The sequence below is a fragment of the Cynocephalus volans genome, chromosome 10 (assembly GCF_027409185.1).
Source record: "Cynocephalus volans isolate mCynVol1 chromosome 10, mCynVol1.pri, whole genome shotgun sequence".
Taxonomy (NCBI): domain Eukaryota; kingdom Metazoa; phylum Chordata; class Mammalia; order Dermoptera; family Cynocephalidae; genus Cynocephalus; species Cynocephalus volans.
In genome coordinates, this window is record NC_084469.1 from 112,814,034 (window position 1) to 112,839,184 (window position 25,151).

The window sequence follows — 25,151 nt, forward strand, 5'->3', positions numbered from 1 at the left end:
AGTAAGGGGATCTTCCGAACCCTTGACCTTGGTGTTACAAGGCTGCGCTCTAACCAACTGAGCCAACCAGCCAGCCATAAAATTTTTACATTTCTCCCCATAAACCTTCAGAAAAAGCTGGTATGTCATGTTCTCCCTGGAGCTCTCTTTACCTCAGCATTCCTCCGTGTACTCCCAATGGTTAGGATGGAGAGCAGAGAGCACTCCATAGTGTTTGGTGCTTAGGACCGTGGGAGGGGCCTATACTACACAGACAGATCTCGCCTTTGGTTTGGCAAACATTTCTTAGATATGACATCAAAAGGATGATATATAAAATGTAAAGACTGATAAAATGGATTTCATCAAAATTAAACATAAACTGAGCCGGCCCCATGGCTCACTCAGGAGAGTGTGGTGCTGGGAGCGCAGCAGCGCTGGGAGCGCCGAGGCCGCGGGTTCGGATCCTACATAGGGATGGCCGGTGCGCTCACTGGCTGAGCGTGGTGCGGGCAACACCAAGCCAAGGGTTACGATCCCCTTACTGGTCACACAAACAAACAAACAAACAAAAATTAAACATAAACTCTTCAAAAGACAACACTGAGAAAACGACAAGACAAGGCAGAGCTGGGGGAGCACTGCAAACCACCTAACTGATAAAGCACTCGCACCCAGAATACACAAGGGACACTCACAACTTGACGATCAGAAGACAAATGGTCCATTCTTAAAACAGGTAAAAGATCTGACTGGACGGTTCACCAAAGATGACATGTGGATGTGAACAAGCAGGTGAAACAATGCTCAGCATGAGCAGTCACTGGGAAACGCACACTGAAGACACATGGAGACGCTGCCTCGCCTGCGTCTTCTACGATGACAACAGTGAACCAGTCACAAGTGCTATGAGCATGCAATGAGACTGGAACCCACACTCGCCACTGGTGAAAACGTGAAACGCTGAACATACACTTACCATACGACCCATCAGTTCTACTCCCATGTGTCTATGGGAGATAATGAGGAGTCCACAGAGAGATCTGTATGCAAACATTCATGGCAGCATCATTCACAACGGCCCAAGCTGGAGACCACCAAAATGCCCGTCCAGTGGTGAATGCATAAACAAAACTGGCATATCTGCACAACGGAATGCTATCCAGATACAAACTGTACACGCAAGCTACCACATGAACAAAGCTCAAAATGCTTTGCAGAATGAAAGAAGCTAGACACAAGAGACTACACGTCATATGATTCCATTTGTATGCAATGTTTGTCTAGAAAAGGAAAAACTATAGAGATAGAAAGCAGATTGGTGGCTGGGAGCAGGAATCGACTGAAAATGGGCACTGGACTGAGGTATGGGTCGCACGATCCTATATATTTACTAAAAATCATGAATCATTTACAATGGTGAGTTTTATGGTATGTGAATTATATCTTGATAGAGCTGTTTCTTAAAAAGGAAGATGCAATAAAAAGATTTTCAGTGAAACAAAGCTGAGAGAATTTGTCACCAGCAGAGCTGTAGTCCAGGCACTATTAAAGAAATCCTTCAGGCTGAAGGGAAGTGACACAGGAGAGCAGCACAGATCTGCAGGACCAAACGCAGAGCATCAGAAGAAGAAATTAGGCGGGTAAGGACTCCTGATTGTTTAAAACAACAATAACAATATGCCATGAAGATAAAAGAAGAAAATAATAAAAATAAGAACAGAATTAATGACACAGAAAGACAGCAAAACAGCACAGTCAAAGCTGGCTTTCTGAAAAGATTAATAAAATCAATGAAGCTCTAAAACAAGAGTGACTAAGAAAAAAGAAAGAAAACATAAACTGCAAATATCAGACATTTAAGGAGACATCACCACAGATTGTAGAGACAGTGAAGGATAATGTGAGAAAATATGAACTAGTTTTGTCCATAAATTTAACAATTTTGATGAAATGGACAATTTCCTCCAAAACCAAAAAAAAGAACCAAAAAAAAAAAAAAAAAAAAAAAACCTCACCAAAACTGACACACCGGCCATCCTTATATAGGACCCGAACCTGCGGCCTCTGTGCTCCCAGCGCCACTGTGCTCCCAGCGCCGCACTCTCCTGCGTGAGCCATAGGGTTGGCTCGAAACATTAAAAATTAATCAACATGATAATTAACCACATTAACAGAATAAAGAGAAAAAACCCTATGATCATCTCAACAGATGAATAAAAACTGTTTGATAATATTCAAGCTAATATATGATATCTACAAAAACCTACAGCTAAGGTCATGCTTAATAGTGAAATATTATGCTTTCCTCCAAGACCGAGAATAAGTCAGTGTTGTCTATCATCACTACTTCCTAATTAGATTTATTAAAATTAAAAATTCTCTTTATCAAAAGACATTGTTAAAAATAAGTGTAGCGGCAACCCAGAGACCAGTGGGAAAGATTCATGTACTTATTTGTGACAAAGACCTTTTATGCAGAATATAAACTAATAATCAAAGACAAATGACCAATGACGTGAAGGATGCTGACCAGTGCTGCCATGTCACAGATGCCAGGGCTGCTCCGTGAACCCTCGCCAGGAAGGCCGTCTGCCCTGGTGCCCATCCGAGTGAGCAAAGGCAGCTGCTACCCTACAGCTCGCACTGAGGCGGCAGCAGTGTCCTCCTACCCAACACACTGCCAACGCCCCAGAATTGTAGGCCTCGGGGACCCCTTGGGAGAACAGTAACAAGCACCTCACTACTGAAAAGCCGTCTGGGGCCGAGCCCGTGGCGCACTCGGGAGAGTGCAGCGCTGAGAGCGCGGCAACGCTCCAGCTGCGGGTTCGGATCCTATATAGGAATGGCCGGTGCACTAGTGCCGGTCACGAAAAAGACAAAAAAAAAAAAAAAAAAAAAAAAGAAAAGAAAAGCCGTCTGGTGGTGCGACCACAGACTGCTGCTGCAACAGCACAGACCAGACCACGGTTCCCAGAGAGGGGCAAAGAGGAGTTGCCTGGGAGCTCCAGTGTCTACGCCATCGGGTCCCACCCATGAACGGCTGCTCTGATCTGAGGAAGTCGGCCAGGGTGAAGCTATCTGAGAGGGCGATTGAGTGAGACTCTGGACAGCCTGGTCAGTGGCAGGACTTTGCTTTCCAGAGGGTGATGGCAGTATGTGTGCCTTCCCGCCCTCCTCCCTGTCCCCGCCGCCTCGTCAGACACGACCCGACCCCATGGCCCTCTCTTGAGCAGGATGGCTTGAAGACCTCGAGTCTAAGATCATGACACTCCATGCCAGGTTTCTGGTCACCCTACACACACTTTGTAGGTACAATCTAGACAAAACTCCAATGTTTAATACAGTTGAAAGCTGGAATTCACTGACATAAATTTCTAAATTCCCCAACATCTGAAAGTCAGGTTTATGGAAGAATTGTAATCTTTCTCAGCCACAGTGTCGCTTTTGTTTCAATATTAAGTTTTGAGAAAATCCTAAGTGAGGTGTCCAGAACTGTGGAGGTCTGAGATTTTACCCTCCTTGCAAGCTACTGAGTCATCTGCAGTGTCACTGATGCTGCAGTAGAGGACCCCAGATGCCCACAGGGCAGCAGCTCCCAAGCCCCGGTGCCCACATGCACAGGGAGAGGGCAGTGTGCCCATCCAGCCGTGTGTTAGGTGAGGAACCTTGTGCTAAGGAAACCCAAATCCTCCACAATGGGCAGGTGCCTGCCTGTCTCTTGCCTCAAGGGCAACGTGATCTCTACTGTGACGGACAAAACAAACCTGCCCTTGGCCTGAAGGAGACTCTCTGCCTGCTGGCTGCACACACTTCCTGGCATGGTCCAGGACAAAGTCCATTGGTGCCTCTGTCCACATGATCACAGCAGGCCATGCACAGTGAGTGCCTGTGGACAAAGGCTCCTGCAGTCAGGTCTGACGATGCTCAAGGGCAGGGGGCAGCTGAGGGAGCCCCCAGTCAGAGGACAGACAGTAACATTCTATGTAGAATGGCTAAGAGCCCCACACTGGGAGTTCACCAGGGAAAGCACACAGGAGAGAGTGGGACTGGGCGAGTCCTCCTCACTTAAGGAGCCAACAGTGGCCTTGTCCCGGGTGCTGGGCAGATGTCTTTAGAATGGACCTTGCAGAGGAGACAGTGACACTGTCTGCATCTTAAGCAGACGACAAAGTCACAGCTGTGAAAGTGCTAAGTTGTTTTTGAAAAGTAAGAGCTGAGACCAACAGTAACGGGGAAGCTCTCTCAGAGGTGATCCTGGATGTGGGGCCATCAGGGAAGCTCTGGGGAGGACTGCCTGGCAGGGAATGAACTCATCAGGGCTCCTGCTTTAGCTCTGCAAGGTGGACCTGGCCTTTAGGAGTCTCACCCAACACCCAGGGTCACAGGTCTCTCCCCTACATTGCACAGGAGCCCTAGTCTCCCAGCACCTCACAACCTCTAATCTCTCACTACGTCGACAGGAGGAAGGTTGCAATCTAGTTCCAGTGACAGACAACCCACAGAAACCTCACAGGTGCCTGCTGCTCAGAGTGCCTGTACCAGGGATGGGCCTCCCTGGGGGCAGGGTGGAAATGCCCACCCACAGGCCTGACCAAACCGCCCGGCCAGCAGTACAACCCCGGCCCAGCCAGCCTCCAGAAGTGCTGGCACCTCGGTACTGTGGAGAGGCCGGAGAATGCCCAGGAGGCCAAAGAATCACATACAAGTGTACATCAAAAGTTCACGGAAAGATGGAAGTAAAAGACAATAAGAATCTTTCCATGGGCTTCTAGAAGACCCCTCTTGTATAAAATCCAACATTCTGGGAACAGGTGTGAAATCCCTGTCAGTTTTTTTTTTTCTTGTACAGTGCTCACTTTTCCACAATCCATTCTCCCTTCAGCAAAACTGAACAGGTGCACATGCTACAAAATTAAATTGATCAAGCTTTCAAACCAGCAAGAACTCCTGGGGGACACTGAGAACGGCAGGGGGGCTCCCATATACCACGGATGAGATTCTCTGCCTGTTTTCACACAAAATCTCCCACCAGCTCAAAGACATGGGAGAGCCTGTCACACAACATGCTGTCCGGAGGCACGTGCGACAGGAGGCACCTATGGAGTGGCCTCTGGCTCTCCAGCAGCCTTGCTGTGAGCACAGAGCCGGCTCCTGCTGTCTGGGCTCTTCATAAAGGTGCATGAACCCTGAGATTTCAGGAGACTTGTGATAGGTTTCAGGTGGTGAGCCGTGCTGCGCTGCACTTATTTATGCTTTACCTGACTCCTCAGGAGAGTGACACTAAAGCTTTCACTGAACAGTTACTTCACTAAGTGATTTTAGGGGACTGTCCCCCAGTACGCCTGTTGTGTAAGTAAAGCGAGGCAGTCTGTAGAGAGAGAAGCCAGAGAGCTCAAGGGCTTCAGAAACCTGGGCTTGGAGCCTCGATGTGCTGTCCAAAGTGACAAGCACACACTCACTCCTCCATCCATCACACACTCATAGAGGGACATGACCCTGCTGCCCAAGGTCAGGGACATGCCGTATACAGGACAAGCGCATACCCTCATAGAGAGATGTTGTCGGGAGAGAGGAGACATGAGCACAACATGCAGCAGATTCTACTGTATGCACAAAGGCAACAGGCTGCAGTAAACAACATAGGAGGGTGGGGTCGTGGCGTCAAGTAGGGAGGCAGTGCCAAGGCATGCAGAGAGGAGAGCAACAGCAGGACAGGGCAGGGCATGTGGGGATGGCCTGAGGGATGAGGCCTAGGTCAGCGTGTGGAAGAGGCCGGCCTCCCTCCTGCTTTTACTCACTGTCGCTGAGTTTCGTGGCTTTAGGAAGGCAAGCCTGTTGGGTCTCTCCATGCTGTGCTGGCCTGCAATGCACCAGCCACACCTATCAGGGCATCGTGCCACTGCCCAGTTAGGAACCAGGAAACCAGCTTCACGCAGGCCCTCTGTTCATCTAGAATCATTAAGGGTCTTGCAGCTTAAAAAAATCACAAAAAGATGAAGATGGAGCTGTTGGGGTTGAAGGAGGAACAGTAAGGCCCAGGTCCCTCAGGGCTCTCAGGGCAGGGTCTGAAAGGGAACACCATGGCCCGCGGCAGCCACCTCTGTTGCCACAATGGTAACCGCTAGATTTTAAATAAATCCTTCTCTAAACGCCAGTGTTAGTATCTGCCAGGAAACAGGCTCTCTTGGTCTCATGACGCTGCTACTGAATTCTCTTTCCAGACATTACTCCCACTGCAGGCAAAGGAAGCCCCCCTTCTCCTTCTCAACTCTGTGCCCTTCTGGCACCAGGCCAGGCATCCTACATGCACCCCGGGCTCATGTGGCCCAGAGCATTGGAGGACAAGCCTGAGGGTCAAAGAGGTGGAAGGCTGGCCAGGTGGAACACGAGCTGCCTGCACCCCACCTCCCAACCCTGCATGTGGGTTAAGATGCCAGGACACGAGGAGGGCGGCCTGAGACCTTGACTCCTGCCTGCTGCAGCTGAGGAGGTGGACTGTGGTAAATGGTGCATTCTGAAGACCAGGGATTCTGGCTTTCAGAGACCTCTTTGTGAGGAAATTTGCTCTTAACTAAAATTCGGGGCCGGCCCGTGGCTCACTCGGGAGAGTGCGGTGCTGATAACACCAAGGCCCCGGGTTTGGATCCCATATACGGATGGCCGGTTAGCTCACTGGCTGAGCGTGGTGCTGACAACACCAAGTCAAGGGTTAAGATCCCCTTACCGGTCATCTTTAAAAAAAATAAAAATAAAAAAATAAAATAAAATTCGAGTACTGAACTGCTAGGCAGAGACTAAGAGCTTCTCTGAGCAGATCCCTCAAGGGGGCCAGAGAGACCCTGGAAAAAAGTCCTAGCAAGCACCTGGCCCACAGCAGTGTGCTTGGGGCCTTTAGTGCCGTGCCTCCCTTGTCCACCTGCAGGACAGCCCCTGTACTGCCACCAACCTGCATGGCTGGTACAGACCAGGAGCCTGGCCCCAGAAACCTGCCTCAGAGGGCTCCTCTGCTTGACTGGTGGGCATGGTGTGATTTGAGAAGTGTTATTATACGATCCAAATACTAAGGTTTTTTCATACATTCACCTTTTAACATTTTCCCCCCGAGAACAAAAGTTGTATTCATTATGTTAATCATAGTGTAAATCAATGAAATCTATGACCTCACTGAAGAAGTGTGCTCTGCAGCACCCCTGTTGACGTAAGTGTCCCTAGCTCTTCCTGCGCTGTTCGAGGCCATCCTCTTTTGTAACTTCTGCAGCTGGCGAGCAGCACAGTGTGTGGCAGTGGAAACATGCCATGAGCCCCACAGCAACCCTACAAAGCCACCATTGTCCCCAAATGTCAGACAAGGAGCCTGGGTCTTTGAGAGGTTATGCTGCCATCGAGTCACCATGGGTGGGGTTGGCGCTGAACCCAGGTCTTTTCTTTCCCTCCAAAGCAGTGTCTTTGCACTGCTGCTTGGAGATGCCATGCACAGGTGATGCCACACAAGGCAGCCCAGGGGGATGGCGCAGCTCCCTCTGTGCTCCTCACACAGCCAGGGGCACATCCTTTCTTCCTTGTCTGCCCCAATGCCAGTGCTACGAAGGACAGAAATGCTGGGAGGAAGAAAGGGCAGAGAGACTGGAGAGCTGGTGTAGCAGCTGCATCACGGCCTCAAGGTGCCCACATCCTGCTCCCGGAACTGTGCCTGTCACCACAGTGACGAAAGGGACTTTGCAGATGGGATTAAATTAAGGGTCTCAACATGGAAGATTATCCTGGGTTATCCACGTGGGCCTATAAAAGGGAGGCAGAGGGAGATTTCGCTAAAGGAGAGGAGAAGGCTGCATAAGGACAGAAGCAGAGATAAGCAATGCAGACACAAGCCAAGGAGCCCAGGCGGCCCCTAGACACTGGATGGGGCGGCGACAGACTCTCCCTGGATCCTCCAGACAGAACCAGTCCTGCCAACACCTTGATGCTGGCTCTATACGACTCACCCAGGCTTCTGACCTACAGAAGCATAAGAGCATAAATGTGTGTTGTCTTAAACCACCAGGTTTGTGATCTTTGTCACAGCCACTGTGAGGTCTCTATGCCAGAGATGGGCCCATGGGCAGTGCTGAGAGCCCCGCCCTGACTCACCAGCTGAGCACTGAACTCGGGCGCCATCACACAGGTGGCTCCCACCCAGAGTGGGCAGAGCAGCTTGTTGACCACACCGTGTACATGGTGCAGTGGGAGGACATGGAGGATCACATCGTCTTTCGTCCACGCCCACTTGTGGACCAGCCCGGTCACCTGCAGGGGACAAGAGCACTGCCTAAGAACAGGAGCAAGAGGGAGGGGGTTCAGATGGGAGAGAGGAAGAAGAGAGCTCGTTCTTTGTTTTCGTACCTATGGCAGCTAAGGGAGGTGACGACAAAATGACCAAGGATCTGCTGGGTCACCCCCATATCCCAGGGATACAGACAGTGCTGGTAACAGCCAGGGCTTTAGTGAATTTGGACTGTGTCTGACAGGCTCTGCAAACATACTTGGCAGCTGCACCCAGACAGGCAGAGGTGTGATTCTGGCACTGCCTCCTGGCTCCACCCCCTGCCCGGGACTTGGGATTCGGTGACCCAGCAGAGCTCAGGTTTGAATGGAGTCGCCCAGCCCAGCCACCCAGTCAGCCCAGCACTGCCTTTGCTGGGCTCTCTACTGCTTCCTGTCCTATCCTGTCCCATCACCCTGCTCGGCTGTGACAGAACCCATAGTCTTTCACTGAGAAGTGACGTAAGGCAAGACCTATTTGCTCCTCTGTGAAATCACACTGAGGACGTGGTGTACCGCAGGTGCCACAACCTCTACGGAGCAACACAGGAGGCTCCACTCCCTCACAGAGTCCAGAGATGCTCTCGGTAAACATGTGAGGACACACGTGCCAGGCAGCTCGAGCAGGTTCACAGAGACTGCTCAGCCAGGGATTCTGTGGAGCGTCAGTCCCACCTTCCTCTTTGTGGTCTTGAGCTTTTATTTTTATTTTATTGCTTCTAGTCCTTAAGAGACTTTATTGGACGTACGAATACTTTTTGGAAGTAAACAGGGCATAAATTATAAAGTGGCTGAAAAGTTCTGCAAAGATGGTAACTAGACTACAGAACAGAAAAATAATGCATAAGGCATAAGTAGACATAAAGGTAAACCCTGCTTTCAGGTTCCCAAATAAATCCCAATTTCAGATCCTGATCACATATCCTATGTGGCTGGTCTCTCTGAAAAATACCTCCATGTCACATCTTGTGGTCTATTCTCTCCTCAATGAGCCACATGGTCCTCGTGGGGTCACTCCATGGGCCCCATGTCCCTCTATGCCTGAACACTTCACCCCTGACCCTTGTGCTCAGCCACTCCCGGGAGCCGCCTGCACTCACCATGGCCCTGATGTTGTGGTGGGTGCTTAGCACGCCCTTGGGCTGTCCTGTGGTCCCACTCGTGTAGATGATCATGGCACCCCGATCTCTCCATTCCCGCTCCTGCAGCTCCTGCACCGGCCCCTCCTCCTCCTCTGCAGCCCCATCATAGACAGCGGGTGTGAGAGGCAGAAGCGGGACCCCCAGCTTCCTGACAACTGGACTCAGGAGCTCCACATACTCCTGGCCAGCAATGACCACAGAGCTCTGGGAGTCCCGGATGAAATACTCCAGCTGGACTTCAGGGTGTTTCCTGTAGAGGGGGACTGCGATGCCACCACTCATCCACGAGGCCCACTGGGCAATGACGTAGGAGACATCGTTGGAGCATAGAAAGGAAATCCTCTCCTCCCCGAGGTCCCCACTGACACACCCTCGGAGCCTGCAGATCTCCTGAGACAGGCGAAGGCCGCGATTATAAAGGTCCTTATATGTGTGGTGGCCGTGCTGGTCAATGAGGGCAACTCTGTCCCCAAAGGCCAGGGCTCGGGTGAACACCGGGGCAGTCCTGTCCGAGCAGGCCACTGGGGCTGTGTGCAGCAGGCTGCCTCCTCTGTGTCTCATGGGCACTGGCCGGCAGGAGGCCAAGGCGCAGACCAGGCGCCGGAAGGGCCGCATCATGTGGGGCAGCATCACACCAGCAAACACCTGTTCGGTTCCCTGGTGCAGCACTGGGGGACAGAAAGGGTACAGCCTGTTAACACCCTCCTGGTCCTATCCTCACTTTGCCTAAAGCAATATTTAAACACCCTCCAAGGGCCAGCCAATGGCTCACTTGGGAGAGTGTGGTGCTGATAACACCAAGGCCAAGGGTTAAGATCCCCTTACCGGTCATTTAAAAAAAAACAAACAAACAAAAAAAACTAACTAAATAAAATAAACACCCTCCAAATCCCCAGCCAGACGAAGGTTGCCCAAGTGCCTGGCACAAGGAAGCACCCCACGCAGCAGGCTGGGCCTCGTGTGTGTGACGACCTGGGACTTAAAGGTCTACCATCTCAGCTTCTTATTTAATCTCATCAATTTAGGGATTTCAAGACCATATAAAATTCTTTTTTTTCCCAAAAGATGACCAGTAAGGGGATCTTAACCCTTGACTTGTCAGCACCACGCTCTCCCAAGTGAGCCACAGGCTGTCCCCAAGATTCTAAAACAATGCCATAAACTAAGTAAAACCAAGGAGCAGCCAATAAAATTCAATGTACACAGGTAAATTCTAAGTAACATGTTTAGGAATCTGAGCCTGGACAAGTGCTAGTTAGGAGGAGGGAGGGCTGAGGGTAGATGAGCACGTGCCTCACCGATGGGCTGAGCTGGGCATGCATGCAGGGCTGCTCTCTCCAGCACATCCCAAACGGTGGGCGTCTGGGAACCCAGCGACAAAGTGTCTTAGTCCGTTTTGTGCTGCTATAACAGAATATCTAAGACTGGGTGATTTATAAAGAAAATGAAATTTATTGCTTATATTTTCTTAGGCTGGGAAGTCCAAAGTCCAGGGAACACAGCTGGTGAGAGTCTTGGTGGTGGTGACAGTGACTCAGTGGTCTCTCACTGCAAGATGGTGGAAGCAGAGAGAGCAAGAGAGAAAGACAGACTCCCCTCTTCTTTTAAAGCCCTCAGAACCATGCCCCTGACCTCCTTTTTCAATCCACTCACTACTGCATGGTCCTACAATCCAATCATCTCTTCAAGGCTCCACCTTTCAATTACCATAATAAGATTTCCTGCCCTCTTAACAGTCACAGTGGGGGCTAAGTTTCTAATACATAAAACTTGGGGGACACAATTCAAGTTTCGGTGAGTTTTGGGGGACATAATTCAATCCACTACATTCTGCCCCTGGCCCCCCAAAACTCATGTCTTTTTCACATGGAAATACATTCATTTCATCCCCAAACTCTTGATTTGTTTGAACTCAAAAATCCAAAGTTCAAAGTCCCATCTGTGAAATCAATACAAGTTATACACTTCCAAGATACAATGGTGGGACAAACATAGGGTACATATTCCCATTTCAAAAGGGAGAAATAGGCCAAAAGAAAGGGTAACAGGTCCAAACAAGTCCGAAACCCAGCAGGGCAGGCATTAAATCTCAAAGCTGGTGAATCAGGTACCTCGATTCCATGTTCGACCTCTTCTCCACTCCTCTGGTGTGGGGTTTGGGTCCCCAAGTCCTTGGGTAGCTCCGCTCCTATGGCTTTCCTGGTCTTAGGCCACACTTTAGCATTCCCAGGCTGGTGTTCCACTCTGGTAGCTCCACAGGTGTGGGGTCTCCATGGTGGTCCTGCTCTCACAACTCCACTAGAGGTGGTGCTGTTGGGGTTTCTCTGCTGCAACTCTGACCCCACATTTCTGCTCGGCATTGCTCTAGTGAAGGCTGTCTGCAGTGACACAGTCCCTGCAACAGATCTCTTCCTACGCCCCCAGACTTTTCTATACATCCTCTGAAATTGGCGTGGAGGTGCCCAAGCCTCCACAGCTCTAGCATTCTGCAAGCCTGCAGACCTAACACCATGTGGATTCTGCCAAGCCTTCTAGCTTGTATTTTCCAAAGCTGCATGTCCGGCCACACCTGGGGTCAATTTTCCCATAGCTGGAGCAGCCAAAGCAGCTGGGATGCTGGTGCTGGAAGCCACTTCCCAAGATGGCTCTGGGCAGTGACCCCATGGAGGGCTCTTCAAGCCTGTTCCCCAAGACCATTCTGTCTCCTTAGGTCTTTGGGCCTGAAATGGAAGGGTTGGCCCCAGAGGCTTCTGCAATGCCTTCAGGGCCTTTTTCTTCTTCTCTTGATAATTCTTTACTTTGTACTAATCTTCTTAGCTAATGGTTGCTGGGCTGCAACATTGCATGCTCTCTGCTTCTCTACCACATGGCCAGGCTGCAAATTTTCCAAATCTTTACACTCTGCTTCCCTTTTAAATTCTGGCTTTACATTGTGCCTTTGCTGCCATAACTCAGCATAGGCTGTTACAAGTAGTCATTCATCTTCTATAATGCTTTGCTGCTTAGAAATTTCTTCTGCCAGATGCTCTAGTTCACAACTCATAAGTTCCAACTTCCACAAAGTCCTAGGGCATGGACTGAATGCAGCCAAATTCCTCGCCAGTTCACAGCAAAGGTGATCTTTGCCCCAGTTTCCAATAAGTCCCTTCTCATTTACATCAGAGACCACCTTAGAATGGTCTTTACAGTCCATATTTCTATCAGCATTCTGCTCGCCACCATGTAACCAGTCTCTAAGGCATTCCAAACTTTCCCTCGTCGTTTTATCTTCTTTTTAAGTCCTCTGAACTCCTCCAACCTCTCAACACCCAGTTCCAAAGCCGTTTCCACATTTTCAAGTATCTGTTATAAGCAATACCCCAACTCACTGGTACCAATTTTCTGTATTAGTCCGTTTCTGTTGCTATAACAGAATACCTGTAACTGGGTGATTTACAAAGAAAAACGACATTTATTGCTTACAGTTTCTTAGGCTGGGAATGGTCCAAAGTCCAGGTAACACAACTGGTGAGGGTTTTGGTGGTGGCGACAGTGACCCAGGGGCCTTTCATTGCAAGATGGTGGAAGCAGAGAGAGCAAGAGAGAAAGACAGACTCTCCTCTTCTTTTAAAGCCCTCAGAACCATGCCGCTGAACACCATTTTTAATCCATTCACTACGGCATGGTCCTATGATCCAATTACCTCTTCAAGGCTCCACCTTTCAATTACTATAATAGGATTTCCCACCCTCTTAACTGTCACAGTGGGGGCTAAGTTTCACATAAAACTTGGGGGACACAATTCAAGTTTCAGTGAGTTTTGGGGGGACATAATTCAATCCACTAAACACAGAGTTTCAAATAAGGCAAGTTCACATGGCTGGAGAGTGTCAGTTTGTTTTTTAAGTTGGAAGATTACTCTTCCCTCTCCTCCCAAAAGAGTAACCCTAAACAATGCTCAAAATAATCAACAAGAAGTGGAAGCTCACAGGGAGGGGCCATGACTGGCTGAATTTTAGCCAGAATTGTTCTGCATGCTGGAGAGAAATGAGGCCTGGGAATAGCTAGGAAGCCTCTCGCCAGGGTCTGTGCTCCCACCTGCAAGGCTGCCTGACTCTGACTCAGGGATTATGCATTCCAGCCCCACAGGACACAGTCCATAGGCACAGATAAGTCACACTCCAGAGCCACCACAGGCGGAGCGAGCATGCCTTCCATGTGGCATCTACATGGAGGGCAGCTTATAAATCTAACCCAGTTCCAGAGGTCAGGAGGGCACCAACCACCCCAGGCCCTCTAGTGCCAGCAGAACTGAAAGCGTTCCCTGTGCGCTGCCAATGTGGCCCACTGAGGAAATCACCATCACTTGCCCGGAATTTCTCAACCCCTTCAGGAGACACTCCTGCCCTACTTTAGCCTCTGGAAGGAAGAACGGGGCATCTAACCCCCTTCCTGGGGGAAGCAGCCTCTGGCCCCTGCCACCTCCACTTGGCTCCACCTCATGGCTCTCAGCCAGAGCAGTGTCCCCAACCAGGAGCCAGGGAGCAGACGCATTACCCGGAGCTGGCACTAAAGGACTTGCAGTGAGTGTTATCTTCACAGTGATAACATTCAACCTGTTATGATTATGCCTTTATCTTCTAATTTCACCTTCAGCCACCCTGCTCAGTAAACAGGGAAACCACTTTCACCCTATCTTACACACAGGAGAACTGAGGAGGCCTGTTCAAAGTCACCCAGCTCCAAAGTCAGAGACAGGAGCCATGGGGAACCTTCCCATCCCGTCACCTTTTCCCACCACAGTTAGGGAGGCTACAGCCCACAGCTGCTTTAGCAGGTAAACAGAGCACAATGTAATGACTTGATGTGAATGTGTCACTGCCAGCTCCCACAGGCAGGTGCCACCAAATGCCAGAGGCCGATGTGGACACCTGCCAACAGGCATTAGTGCCGAGACCAGACCGGCATCCAACACTTCCACGTGTGCACAACACTCAGCATTCCACTCAGCAGTGGGGGGACAACATCACAACATAAAAACTGTGAAACTCAACCCTTTTCTGGCAGGTCCAACAAAAGGACAAAGGGCAGAAGTGACCCGGGCAGGTGGCCCTGCCTCCTCAAGCCTTCTGTGTCCTAAACACCGTCCCCGAGCACCAACTGCACTCCGTCTCTGTGGGATCTGTCTTTCTCTAACAAATCCTCCCTTTTCTCTGTCATTAAGTTGCTAGGGGAAAACAATAGTGTTATTGTTTATTGTATGCACTAAAAACTTTTGTTCTCTGCTCTTAGTTTAAAAAACGGATTATACACAACACTTTATAATTATCTAACAAAACAAACAAACTCCACAACAATAAAAATTGCCAGAACCAAATTATGCTTTGTGCTTGAGATCCTCGCTGTTGGTATTGGTGTCCGTGTGCTTGTCTTGGTCAGCTGGTTTCTCTTCTAGCTGGGGGCTCTCGCTGAAGTCTCCCACCCCAGGCAGCAGAGGGAAATCAACACCTCAGAGTGGCCAGAGACACCTGGGGCTGCTGTGCAGAAGCTCAGCTCAGCTTACTGGGCTGCTTGGAGGCTCACTGTGAATATTCTTTAATGCTCCACAGGCTCTACTGCATGGTCAGTTCTCAGACATGCTGGGCCCCTGGAGGCCACATTGTTTCTGGATGTTAGAGGCCAAAGTGTCTACATTCTGCCCTCTATGAATGGCTCAGAGGCAGGCCCACAGCTGGTCTGCCCACAGCCCTGGATTTCTGCTACTACGGTATAAGGAAACCTAACAAATGGCAAGAAAACAGCTGGGCTTGACCAAAGGAAACAAGAAACGTGATAACCACGTGAGATGCACCAGCTTCAGAAGGACTGTGAGCTAGTGAGAAGCAGAGCAGGGTGGCTTGAACGTGTTCCCTTCTCTCACTTCCAACAAATTCTCTATTTACAGGCATGGGGCAGGGGTGGGGTGGGACATGAAAACAAAGAGAATCTGCAAACAGAAAACCCATTGCACACTGTTTCTGGGTTATGGCCCCAAGGCCAGATTCTGGCTGGCTCCAGGGGTGCTTGGGAAATGATGGTGTTTCCTGGGGTGCCAAGGGGCACTTAGGCAGCCCGTGGATCTCCTGCTGGATCCCCCCAACGAGGGACCCCACGCACCTCCAAGATCTCAGAGAACAGGCCCTGCTGCCTCTCCCTGGGTGGGAGTGTACAAGACTGTCCTGCAGGTGGAGGTCCTGCAGCCAGCAAACAGCTGGAGCTAGAGGACTTGTGATGGAAAACAGGGTGGACCCCCACCTCTCCTCCTTCCCTTGCCTGGGGTTTCCAGCAAGATGTGACAGGCTCCACATGGGACAGACAATCCTGGTTCCCACAAAGCCCACATTCTGTGAAGAGATGCCCAGGGCGGGAGGGATGGAGGGGTGCCTGTGGGGAGGAAGTCCCCTGTGGAGGGACAGTCAAGCTGAGACCTGCAGGGAGAAAAGGAGCCAGCCAAGCAAATGCCCAGGGAGGGAGCATCGGGGAGGAGGAAGGAGAGAAGTCCCTGCATCTGAGGCTCACGGGGTTGTCTGTAGGACAGGTGCCAAGAAGTGGCACTGCTGGGGTACCTTCAGTTTTGATAGATATTGCCAAAGCCTGCTCCAAAGAGCTAATTCATTCTCCCAACAAACATGGGAAGTGGGGCCACCCTCAACAAACCAGCTTTTAAGTTCCTCAGGTATGAGACCCTGAACCCCTTGAGCATAAATTCTTTTGGTACAGAACTCAAATCTTTAAGGCCATCTGGATCAGAGCCCTGCCTTGAATAAGCAAGACAAAATCTACTCAAAGCAGAGGGCTGTGATCATTTTCCTGAACTCTTCCAGGTCCAGAGAAGTCCACAGCTCCCTCAGAGAGAGCCCCTACCTTTCAACCACGGGGACCCCTTGGATAGTGGGGCTCCCCGTTGCCAACAGCAGCACGGCTCAGGGTGACAGTGAACATGAAATAAATACAGTTCAGTCAGGGGTTTTCCATCTTCACAACCAACTTCACACACCTGCTCCTCAGCAGCTTGGCCTGCCTGAGATAAGCAGGTCACCATGTGGCAGTGAACCCCAGTCAAACGCTAAGAACATGCATTCTGATGAGCCTTGACAGCCTCTTCCTGGATGTTCTTTAAGGTTTAGGAACCACTAAACACAGCTGCTCTCCAGTTCCTCTAGGAGACAAGACCTCAGTCAGAGACCCAGGCAGACATCTCACAGAGACACACTACCGACACCAGGAGGATCACATCTTTTCTGTTTTAACCCAGACTCTGGCTAAGAGCAGAGATTAGAGTCAACAAGACCTAGACTTGAATGGCTGCTCTTTTCTTCATCTGTCTAGGCCTTCACTCCCTGATCTGTGAGACAGGATAACAAGACCCGTCTCACAGCGCTTACGTGAGAGCAGATGTCCTGGCACCCACCAAGTAGAGTCCAGGAATGGTGCTCACTGAGGAGCCTCACAACAAAAATTACTTGATAAGAACGATACTTGCATTCAAATAAAGGTGGCTGGTTTCAAAATGAATAAGACATCACCTGACCTATTCAATAGCACACCTGACCCACCCACCCCTCCAGACCATGTATTTAGAACAGACCCCACGCTTCCTCTTGCCTGCTGCTCGGGAAGGTATGGGCATAGCAGACTGAGCCCGTCCTGCGATGCAGGACACTCATCTCAACACCACGCCTGTGGTTTGGGGGTTGTTTTCAAAATTACATTTTAAAGTAACAGACATTCACATTGCATTCATGAGCAGTACATTCAAATCAACAAAACCAAAAGGGAAAACACATACTTGAAACCTACATCCATTTTAGGAAGTAAAATACCATCTTAAAAATGCCACCTGGAAGGGCAAAGCTCAGGGCTATCCCATGTCCACAGTTCACTAATTCAGTCTGGCGTGAAGACAAGGTTCAGAGACAAACGGCGTAAGGGCAAGGGAGCCTCCTCTTACAACAATCACGCATGGACCCACGGAAAGAACACCAGAGTCATGTTGCCCAATATGATCGGGTCACTCCTTTGCTACAAATTTCCCAGGGCCCCCACAGCCCCGTGGTAAGGCCTTCGCTCCTGGGCCTAGCACGAGCCTCCCACACCAGGTCTCAGTGTCAGCCCCTTCCACAAACATCTCCCCAGCAGAGAAACCAGCAACGCCCCAAACACGCAGTACCTGTTCCCATCTCTGTGCTCTCACCTTTCCCTTTTTGGCAAATTCCTAGCCATCCCTGAAGCCCACCCAGCTCAAATATCTCCAGGGAAGTGGCTGCCGGCAGCCCCTCAGGGTCCCACACCCGTCCCTCCCGCCGCGCTGAGGAGCCAGCCGCGCCCAGCACGGGACGCCTTCTGCAGGCCGGCCACAAACGAGACGAACGCAGACACGACCGGACCGGCTTCACTCTACCAGCGGCTGAACACGGACCCCCGCTCCAACGCCTCCCCGCGGCCCGGAAGGGTCAACGCCGCGCAGGCGGCACGCTGAGGGGCGGCGGCGGCACATGCCAGCCCCCTCTGCTTGCACCGGGGCCCTGCGGCCTCCGACAACCAGGGAGCTGGGACCAGGACTGGTGGTCGCGGCGACCCCCGCCCACGGTCCCGCGCCCCGGCCCGGCCCCCCGCAGCCTGTGGGCAGCGCCTCCCGCCCCTCCGGAGCGCCCGGGGGCCATCTTGGGGCAGGGAGGGCCGTGGGGGAGGGGGGCGGTCCCGGGGCGGCGAGGGGTGGCCGGGGTGGGTTCTACCTCGGCCCGCGGCTCCTCGTCCTCAGTCGCCGCGCGGTCGCCGGGGTCGACAGGATCGCCAGGGTCGGCGGGTCGGGTCGTATCGGGGTCTTGTCGGGGTTGGCTCGGGTCGTGACCGGGTCGGGTCGTGACGGGGTCGGCTCGGGTCGGGTCAGGTCGAGGTCGGCGGGTCGGGCCGGAACCGCGTCCGCCGCCCAACGGCGTCCCCCGCACGGCGGTCCGTCGCCTCAGTGCGTCCCCCGAACGCGGTACCGCGACGGCGGGTTCCGGGCGCCAGCGTTCCGGATTGGTCAGACTGTAGCCGACGGTGACTCGAACCCGCACCAAGCGGAACGCCTGGCGGGGGCGGGGGCGGGGGCGAGGGCTCCCCGCTCGCCTGGACAGACCAGGATGTGGTGGGAGCCTCTGGAACCCCCCGGAGCCAGGATGTCAGCCTAGACTGAGAGGTTTTATCTCTCCTGCAGCAAACAGAAGTCCCAGTGGCTGAAACTTAAAATAACAAAAACATCTACTGAAAACCAGGTACAGATTACCTGTGAAAACTTGTACACACGTTTTTAGAACGTGTGTGTATTTCCGTTCCCTTCCTCCTCTCTGCTGATGACTGTTGGGGACGCAGCCGTGTGTCCCTGGAGACCCCAGGAGGGGATGCCTCCGGAACCTGAGCCTGGTCTTCCTGGGAGGCAGGAGCTGGATCTGGGGCCCACACCCTGGCTCCCGGGGCCCTGGTTGCTGGCCTGCTAGGTGTCGTCTGGGAAGGACTGGAGTCCAAGCCCCTGTTGTTGGGACAGGCCTGATCTGGTGTCAGAACCCCCTGCCTCCTTCTGCAGCTGAGCAGGCTGGATGTGGAAGGGCAAAGGAGGGGTGTTACCGACAGGGCAGGCTCGGCTTGCCCTCTCCTACTAAACAAATGACCTGAAAGTCCAAAAGTTGATGCGAGGATTGGAAGGTTTATTCAGATTACCAGTACTCAACTAAATATCTAACCAAGCAAACAAACAAAGAGAAAAGAGGAGCAGTGGGGTCCAATTTAGCCTAGTCCTAATCTGTGGGGCCAACCTATTCCATTAACAGTAATTGATAAAAGCAGTTCTCCCCACTGTTTTCAGCATAAAGAAGAAAAGTATGACTAGATTTAAATCAGAAAAACAAAGCATAGCCAGGAGCCTTCCAGGGTGCACCTATACAGACGTGGATACAATCCAACCAAACAGAAGAGGACTCAGAAAATTAGAGAAAGGTAAAGAGAATAGAGCATTGCCTTGTCAGAATTTAGGCCAGGGACTCCAGGAGAGAGATCTACCAGCAGCAGAGACATGGGAGCAAAATAGTCCCAGTGGCCACTTGCCTCTTGCAGCTAGAGTCTTTTCTGGTGTCCAAAGCACTCCAATTTTTGCCAGTGATTAAATTAGGGTCTTGGATTCCAAAGTCATAGAAATAAACAATGTACCCAAATAGTAAAGCAAACAAAGTTTTATTAAAAGAAGAGATAGACTTATGCATAAGGGGGGTAGCGACAGTAAAGCTTGCCTCCCGAGTGGAGCTGTTCAGGGTCTTTTATAGGGAAAGGAGTTAAAGGGTGGCAGGCCAGCATCACTGGAGGTGGTCCGTTCTGTTCTTCCTGATTGCATCATGGGTGCATGCTCAGTAAGCAGTGGTGTTCATCACTGTCACCCCAGGAAGGTCATTGTAGCAGTTATCTTGATGCTTTGTGCACAGGTGGGAATTCCTAAAGGGGTCTTAAGGTTAATCTGTAACTTTTATAATTATAGTAAACAAGCCTTGGGGAGGTGTTTTGCAACTCAGTAAATATGTTTCCTCTCTTATCTCAGTCTATTTTGTCAGGGCAGCACCAGGGGTAATCATTTGCCCTGAGGGGTCTCATGACTGAGGAGTGGAAAAGTAACAAAGTGTCCTCTGCAGAGAAAATGGAGTCAGTTTGGTTCACAGGCCTAGCCTTACTCTTGTTTCAGGTGAAGGGGCACAGGAACAGTAACGAGGTGTCTGGCATCGGCGTGTGCACCACCTTGGGCCCCAGGACGTCTGTGCTCACCCGTCTTTCTCTGCCGCCCCCATGTCTGGCTCCCCCAGCACTTAAAGAGCTCAGATGCTGTCACCCACCTGGAGACAGGACTGTCAGGTGACAGCCCCTGTGGTCCTTGCCATGGGAATTGTCCAGAGCCTGCATGTTCAGAGATGAAATAGCTAAGAGGAGTGGCACTGGCGAAGGTATCAGTGGGGGGAGTCTTCATGAAATGGCCTAGCTGGGTTGTCCTACGCAGAAGTCCATTAGGATCTGTCCCGTCCATGCCTTGGGCTTCCGATCACTGTTGAAGTGGCAGTGTTTGAGCATGGGCAGTCAGGGATCACCAGATATTTGAGGACAGCCTCTAACATAAGGGATGTAGGCTAAAACAATCAGCAAAATCAGCTACAGGGGCAGGGACTGCACGGTGGAGAGAATTCCAAAACAAGCCCCTGCAAATATCCTCGGAAGAGGGAGTACCATGGCCTCCATGAGTCAAGACCAAGATGCTCCATGAAAGAACATTCCAATAGCACAAAGGAGCCCAGATAAAAACCTCAGTGAAGGGCTGGAAAATATAGGTAATGAAACTCCCAGAAATAGAACAAAAAGACTAACAGATAGAAGATAGGCAAGGAAAGGTAAGTGAATCAGTGGGCCCAGTCAGGAGGTCCAATGTGCAAAATATCATAGTTTCAGGAAGGGAGAGCAGAGAAGACAGAGGGAAGTAAGTCACCAAAGAAATTCAAGAAAATTAGCAGAACAGAGGGCCACAGAGTGCCCGGCATGGGCTCACATCAACTTGGCAAACAGCATCACAATGTTTCAGAACAGGGAGCAGGGAAGGCCCTAAGGCTCACCTGGCACCTTGCTGCGACATCCAGGAGACATCATAGCCTGACGTGGTCCCAGCGGAACTCAGGATCTTGCCCAGGCCAATGCTCCCCACAGCCTTCCCATCTCATCATTGCTCCTGGTGCTCAGTTTTAGGACTCTCTCCTTCCTTGCCACCTCACATCAAGTCCTATCAGCTTTTCCTGCAAATTCTTTCAGAAACCAGTTCCCACTATCTCCACTTGGACTCCCCCCCGGGTCCCAGGGAACCCTTGCTTCTCACTTGGATTGCTAACGTGTTCTGCTCCTGGTCTCCCTGTTTGCATCTTTCCCCCTTAGTCTATTCCCAACACAGCAACGGGAGTAGTCCAGTTAAAACCCAAGTTAGATCCTGTTCAGAACCCACGAGGGGTCCTGCCAAAGCCCTGCAGGAACCCACAAAGCCTCAGCCCAGCTTCCTTCTCTGGCCTTGTCTCCTACAAACCCGGGGATCCCAGCCTGACAGATGGGAGCAGGAGCAGGAGGTGATTCTTTGAACCATGTGCACGTGTAACTGATAAGCACATGAGTTAGACTAGACTATAACATACTTCTTACAGCGGGCAGGGAAGGAAACGCTGTAGATAACTGTGTAGAGGTGGGCTCCTTCAGCCTTTGGGCAGCCCTTGTCCAGCACCATGCTGCCTCAGCTGGATTCTTGCCTCTGGTCCCTAAACACACTAAGAGGATTCCTAGGGGTTTGCTTTCCACCAGGCACAGAGCGGGAAAAGGAACCAGATCACCATCTATGTGCAAATCCTTATCATCCTGCCACCAGCTTCACGGTATAATGCCAGATCCAGATCACCTCCATGGTCTCCCTGTGAATCATGACTTTCCAAGATATAAGCAGGCAGATGTTTGTGCAGGTACTGATGTGTCCCTGGGCATGTTGCAAGCACAGGGGAGATAGAGCCCTGCCCTCCTGTAGCTTACATGCTGGTGGGAGAAGAGATACTGTGGGTGTGATGGTAAGTGATAAGCATGTGGTGGTAAGTGTTCTGAGGGCATGTAAGGCAGCAAAGTGACAGGTTTCACACACAGAAGGCGCAGGGCCCCTCTAGGGAGGTGCTTTGGAGCTGGGGTCTGAGCCCAGTGACTGTCCAGCAAAGGACTGCATTGTACTGTTTTTCAAATGAGGAAACTGAGGCCTGGAGAAGTTATGTCATGTGTCCAGGCTCACACATCTAGGAAATGGCAGAGCTAGGATTTTAATCCAGAACTCGGCATGCTGCCCCCCATCCCTGCACACGCCTCTCGCCTCTGCATGGCTGTGAGATGAAATGAACAGACACATCTCCCTCTGCTGAAAACCAAACTGTTCCCCACACAATACCAGACTGACTCCTTTAGGAAAGAATGAATTATCTGTAAACACTATATCCTTAAAGATGTTCACGCCAGTGTCATTTGTGATAGCCACAAACAAGGAAACAATCTATTCTACCACGGATTTAGTAATCAGGAAAGAGCAAAATAATGAGATTATACAGCCATTACAAGGATAATCATGAACTAAATAGAAACGTGGGAATTGTTTATGATAGTCTAAGGTTCAATGAAATCAGCATAAAAATAACTTCCTAAAAACTGAAATTTAAAATCAGAATGAAGAGTTAGTGGTACACTAGGATTCCTGCGTCCATGGTAGACAAGGTCTAAGGCACAGCGGGAATCAGAGCAGCCGTCTTCCAAACAGAACTGCTGCCACCGCTCCTGGCCCGGCCCCAGGACCGCTCACCCACCTGCTTGCCTCCAGGCCTTCGCTTGGCAGGGAACTGGCCCAGGATGTGAAAGTGCTGCAGGTGTCCTTTGCCTCAGTGGCTTGGAGCTGGGAGGCCCGTGTCACACGGGATGTGATGATTGTACTTGGCTGAACTCCCGGCTACTGCTGGAGCTCTCTGGAGGTCCCTCCTGACTGTTTCGAGACCAAGCTGCCCTTGGGATGTGACACTCAGAGGAGATGCCCCCGGGAGGGGTCTCAGTGGGTGGGGCCCGCAGGACCTGATATCCACTTCTCAGTCCCGAGCTGCTCAGTTCGGCTCCTGCTTCCAGCCAGAGCTCATGCGAATGTAAGGGAGCATTATGGTCTCGACGCCCCTCATCAATGAATAAGGGCAGGTGATGACGGTTCCTGCCTCAGAGGGCTGCTATGAGGGTCGAGGCACCAGACCATTTCGAGCTGTTCGTACATACCAGCTGCTGTTGCACTTCTCTACTGCATTTTCAGCATCTTCATCGCCAGCCCCTCGATCAGAGACCCCAGAGCGGGTGCTCAGTAAGCGGGTGTTGAACAGTGGGGGGTGCATCTGCAGCAGCCAGACAGTGGCGCCAGCAGCCTCTGCAGCCTCTGCTGGGTGGCTGGTTCCCATCCGCCCTCCAGGACACAGGCCGAGCCTCCCTGCCGACGATTCGGGTGCAGCTCAGGGCCCAGCTCATGTCCCCACCTTGGGCTCAGGCTGTCCCACAGGCTCCCCTAAACATCCGCACAATGACCCACCCCCCAGCCTTTCCCAGAGGAAATCCTCCCAGCTGGAGCATCCTGGAAACCCGCAGAGGCCTGAGTGGGAATCAGTGCCCCCCTCCCTTGATTCTGTTCACACCTTCAGCTTAATGAGCCCAAACTGCTAGGGTGTCTGAGTCACACCTTCTCACTCAATTAAAGCAGAGCACGGATCTGGCTGGCAGTGGTTTGCTCACAAAGGGAACTTCGGCAAACTGTGAACACATTACCTCCCTGCTGCAGGCTCTTGTGCCACGAACCTGCTAACTGCTAACTGGGGAGCACCTGCCGGGCTAGGAAGGGCCATGCTGCTGCGTCTCAGTGCTGGAGGTGCTTACAACTTGCTGTCGGCAGCAACTCAGGGCAGAGCATAAGGACCCCCACTGTGGAGTCAGGCACAACCTGGGTTCTCATCCTGCAGCCCCAGCCTCCATGGTGACTGCTGTGGCCCACCTCCTGGGACCTGCACCCGTGAGCGGCCCATCCACACTGGATAAGGCTGGTCTGTGTCAACTACAGGAGGCTGAGGGAGTGGCCATGTGTGACTTCCAGGAGGTCATAAAAGGCTCTATAGCTTCCTCCATGCTTTCTCTTGATCATTCACTCAAGAGAAGCCAGCCGCTGTGTCATGTGGACACACAGGCAGCCTATGGAGAGGCCTGAGTGGCAAGGAACTGGGCCCTCCTGCCTGCAGTCGTGTGAGAACCACTGTGGAGACAGCTCCTCCAGCCCCAGCTGAGCCTTCAGATGAGACTCAGCCCCACCAGCATCTTGATTAAAACCTGAGAGACCCTGAGCCAGAAGAGGTTCCACAGTGAGTGTCTGGAGGGGTCAGGCATGGCTCCCACCTGAGGCACAGGGGAGGTGAGGTTCTGGCGGGTGGATGCGCATCACAGTGGAAAAGCAACAGGAGCCTGGCCATTGTCAGGGGCATGTGTGAGTGTGCAGGTATCCCCCGTTCCATTGGGGGTTGGGCGGTGGAGCTGGATGGAGAATGTGAACTTGGTCCTCTGGGCCGGGGCACCTCAGAGTGCAGTCTGCCACTCCCAGGGGTCCCCAAGACCCTTTCCAGGGCCTGCGAGGTCACAAATAGTTTCATAATAATATGAAGGTGTCATTCATCTTTCCCTCGTATGACATTTGCACTGACAGTGCAATGGGGTTAAACTGCCACTGCTTCGCAGGACGGAGGCCGCACCTGCACTCATGAGCACCGCATCCTCCACCTCACCGTCACTGTCATCTCTTTAGTACCTTCTGTGGCAAGTGGGCAGTACAGGCATGCTGCTCCTGCTGCCCACTGAAGGATGAGGCTTGTGGGGGCCCGAGGGCTGAGTGTGAGTGCAAGCGGAACCCAGGCTACCGTTCCAACCTGAAAGAACCACAGGCAGACCCACTGCAGTGTCTTATGCATTGTATTGCTGTAATACAACACCTGGGGCTGTGTAATTGCTAAAGAAAAGAGGTTTATTTGGCTCAGATTCTGGGGCAGCTGCATCTGGTGTGGGCCTCAGGCTGCTTCCACTCAGGGTAGGCAGCAGGTGGCCACAGGTGCATGTGGCGAGAGGAAGCAA

At 51.6% G+C, this 25,151-nt stretch overlaps 1 protein-coding gene across 8 annotated transcripts in view; it reads right to left on the bottom strand.

The window, feature by feature from the left end:
• Window positions 1-18,377, bottom strand: part of ACSF3 (acyl-CoA synthetase family member 3) — a 61,607-nt gene extending 43,230 nt beyond the window's left edge. For 6 of the 8 annotated variants that reach the window (XM_063109458.1, XM_063109454.1, XM_063109460.1 and 3 more), the window contains exons 1-3: window positions 11,534-18,074; window positions 9,381-10,090; window positions 8,110-8,265 (exon numbers count right to left, since the gene is read on the bottom strand). In XM_063109458.1, the coding sequence (XP_062965528.1) occupies window positions 8,110-8,265; window positions 9,381-10,052 (828 nt within the window). In that variant the 5' untranslated portion in view covers window positions 10,053-10,090; window positions 11,534-18,074. Of the gene's footprint in view, window positions 1-8,109; window positions 8,266-9,380; window positions 10,091-11,533; window positions 18,075-18,175 lie in introns of those variants that run through there. The other 2 variants (XM_063109455.1, XM_063109461.1) reach the window with 2 other exon arrangements.
• Window positions 18,378-25,151: the final 6,774 nt, after the last annotated feature.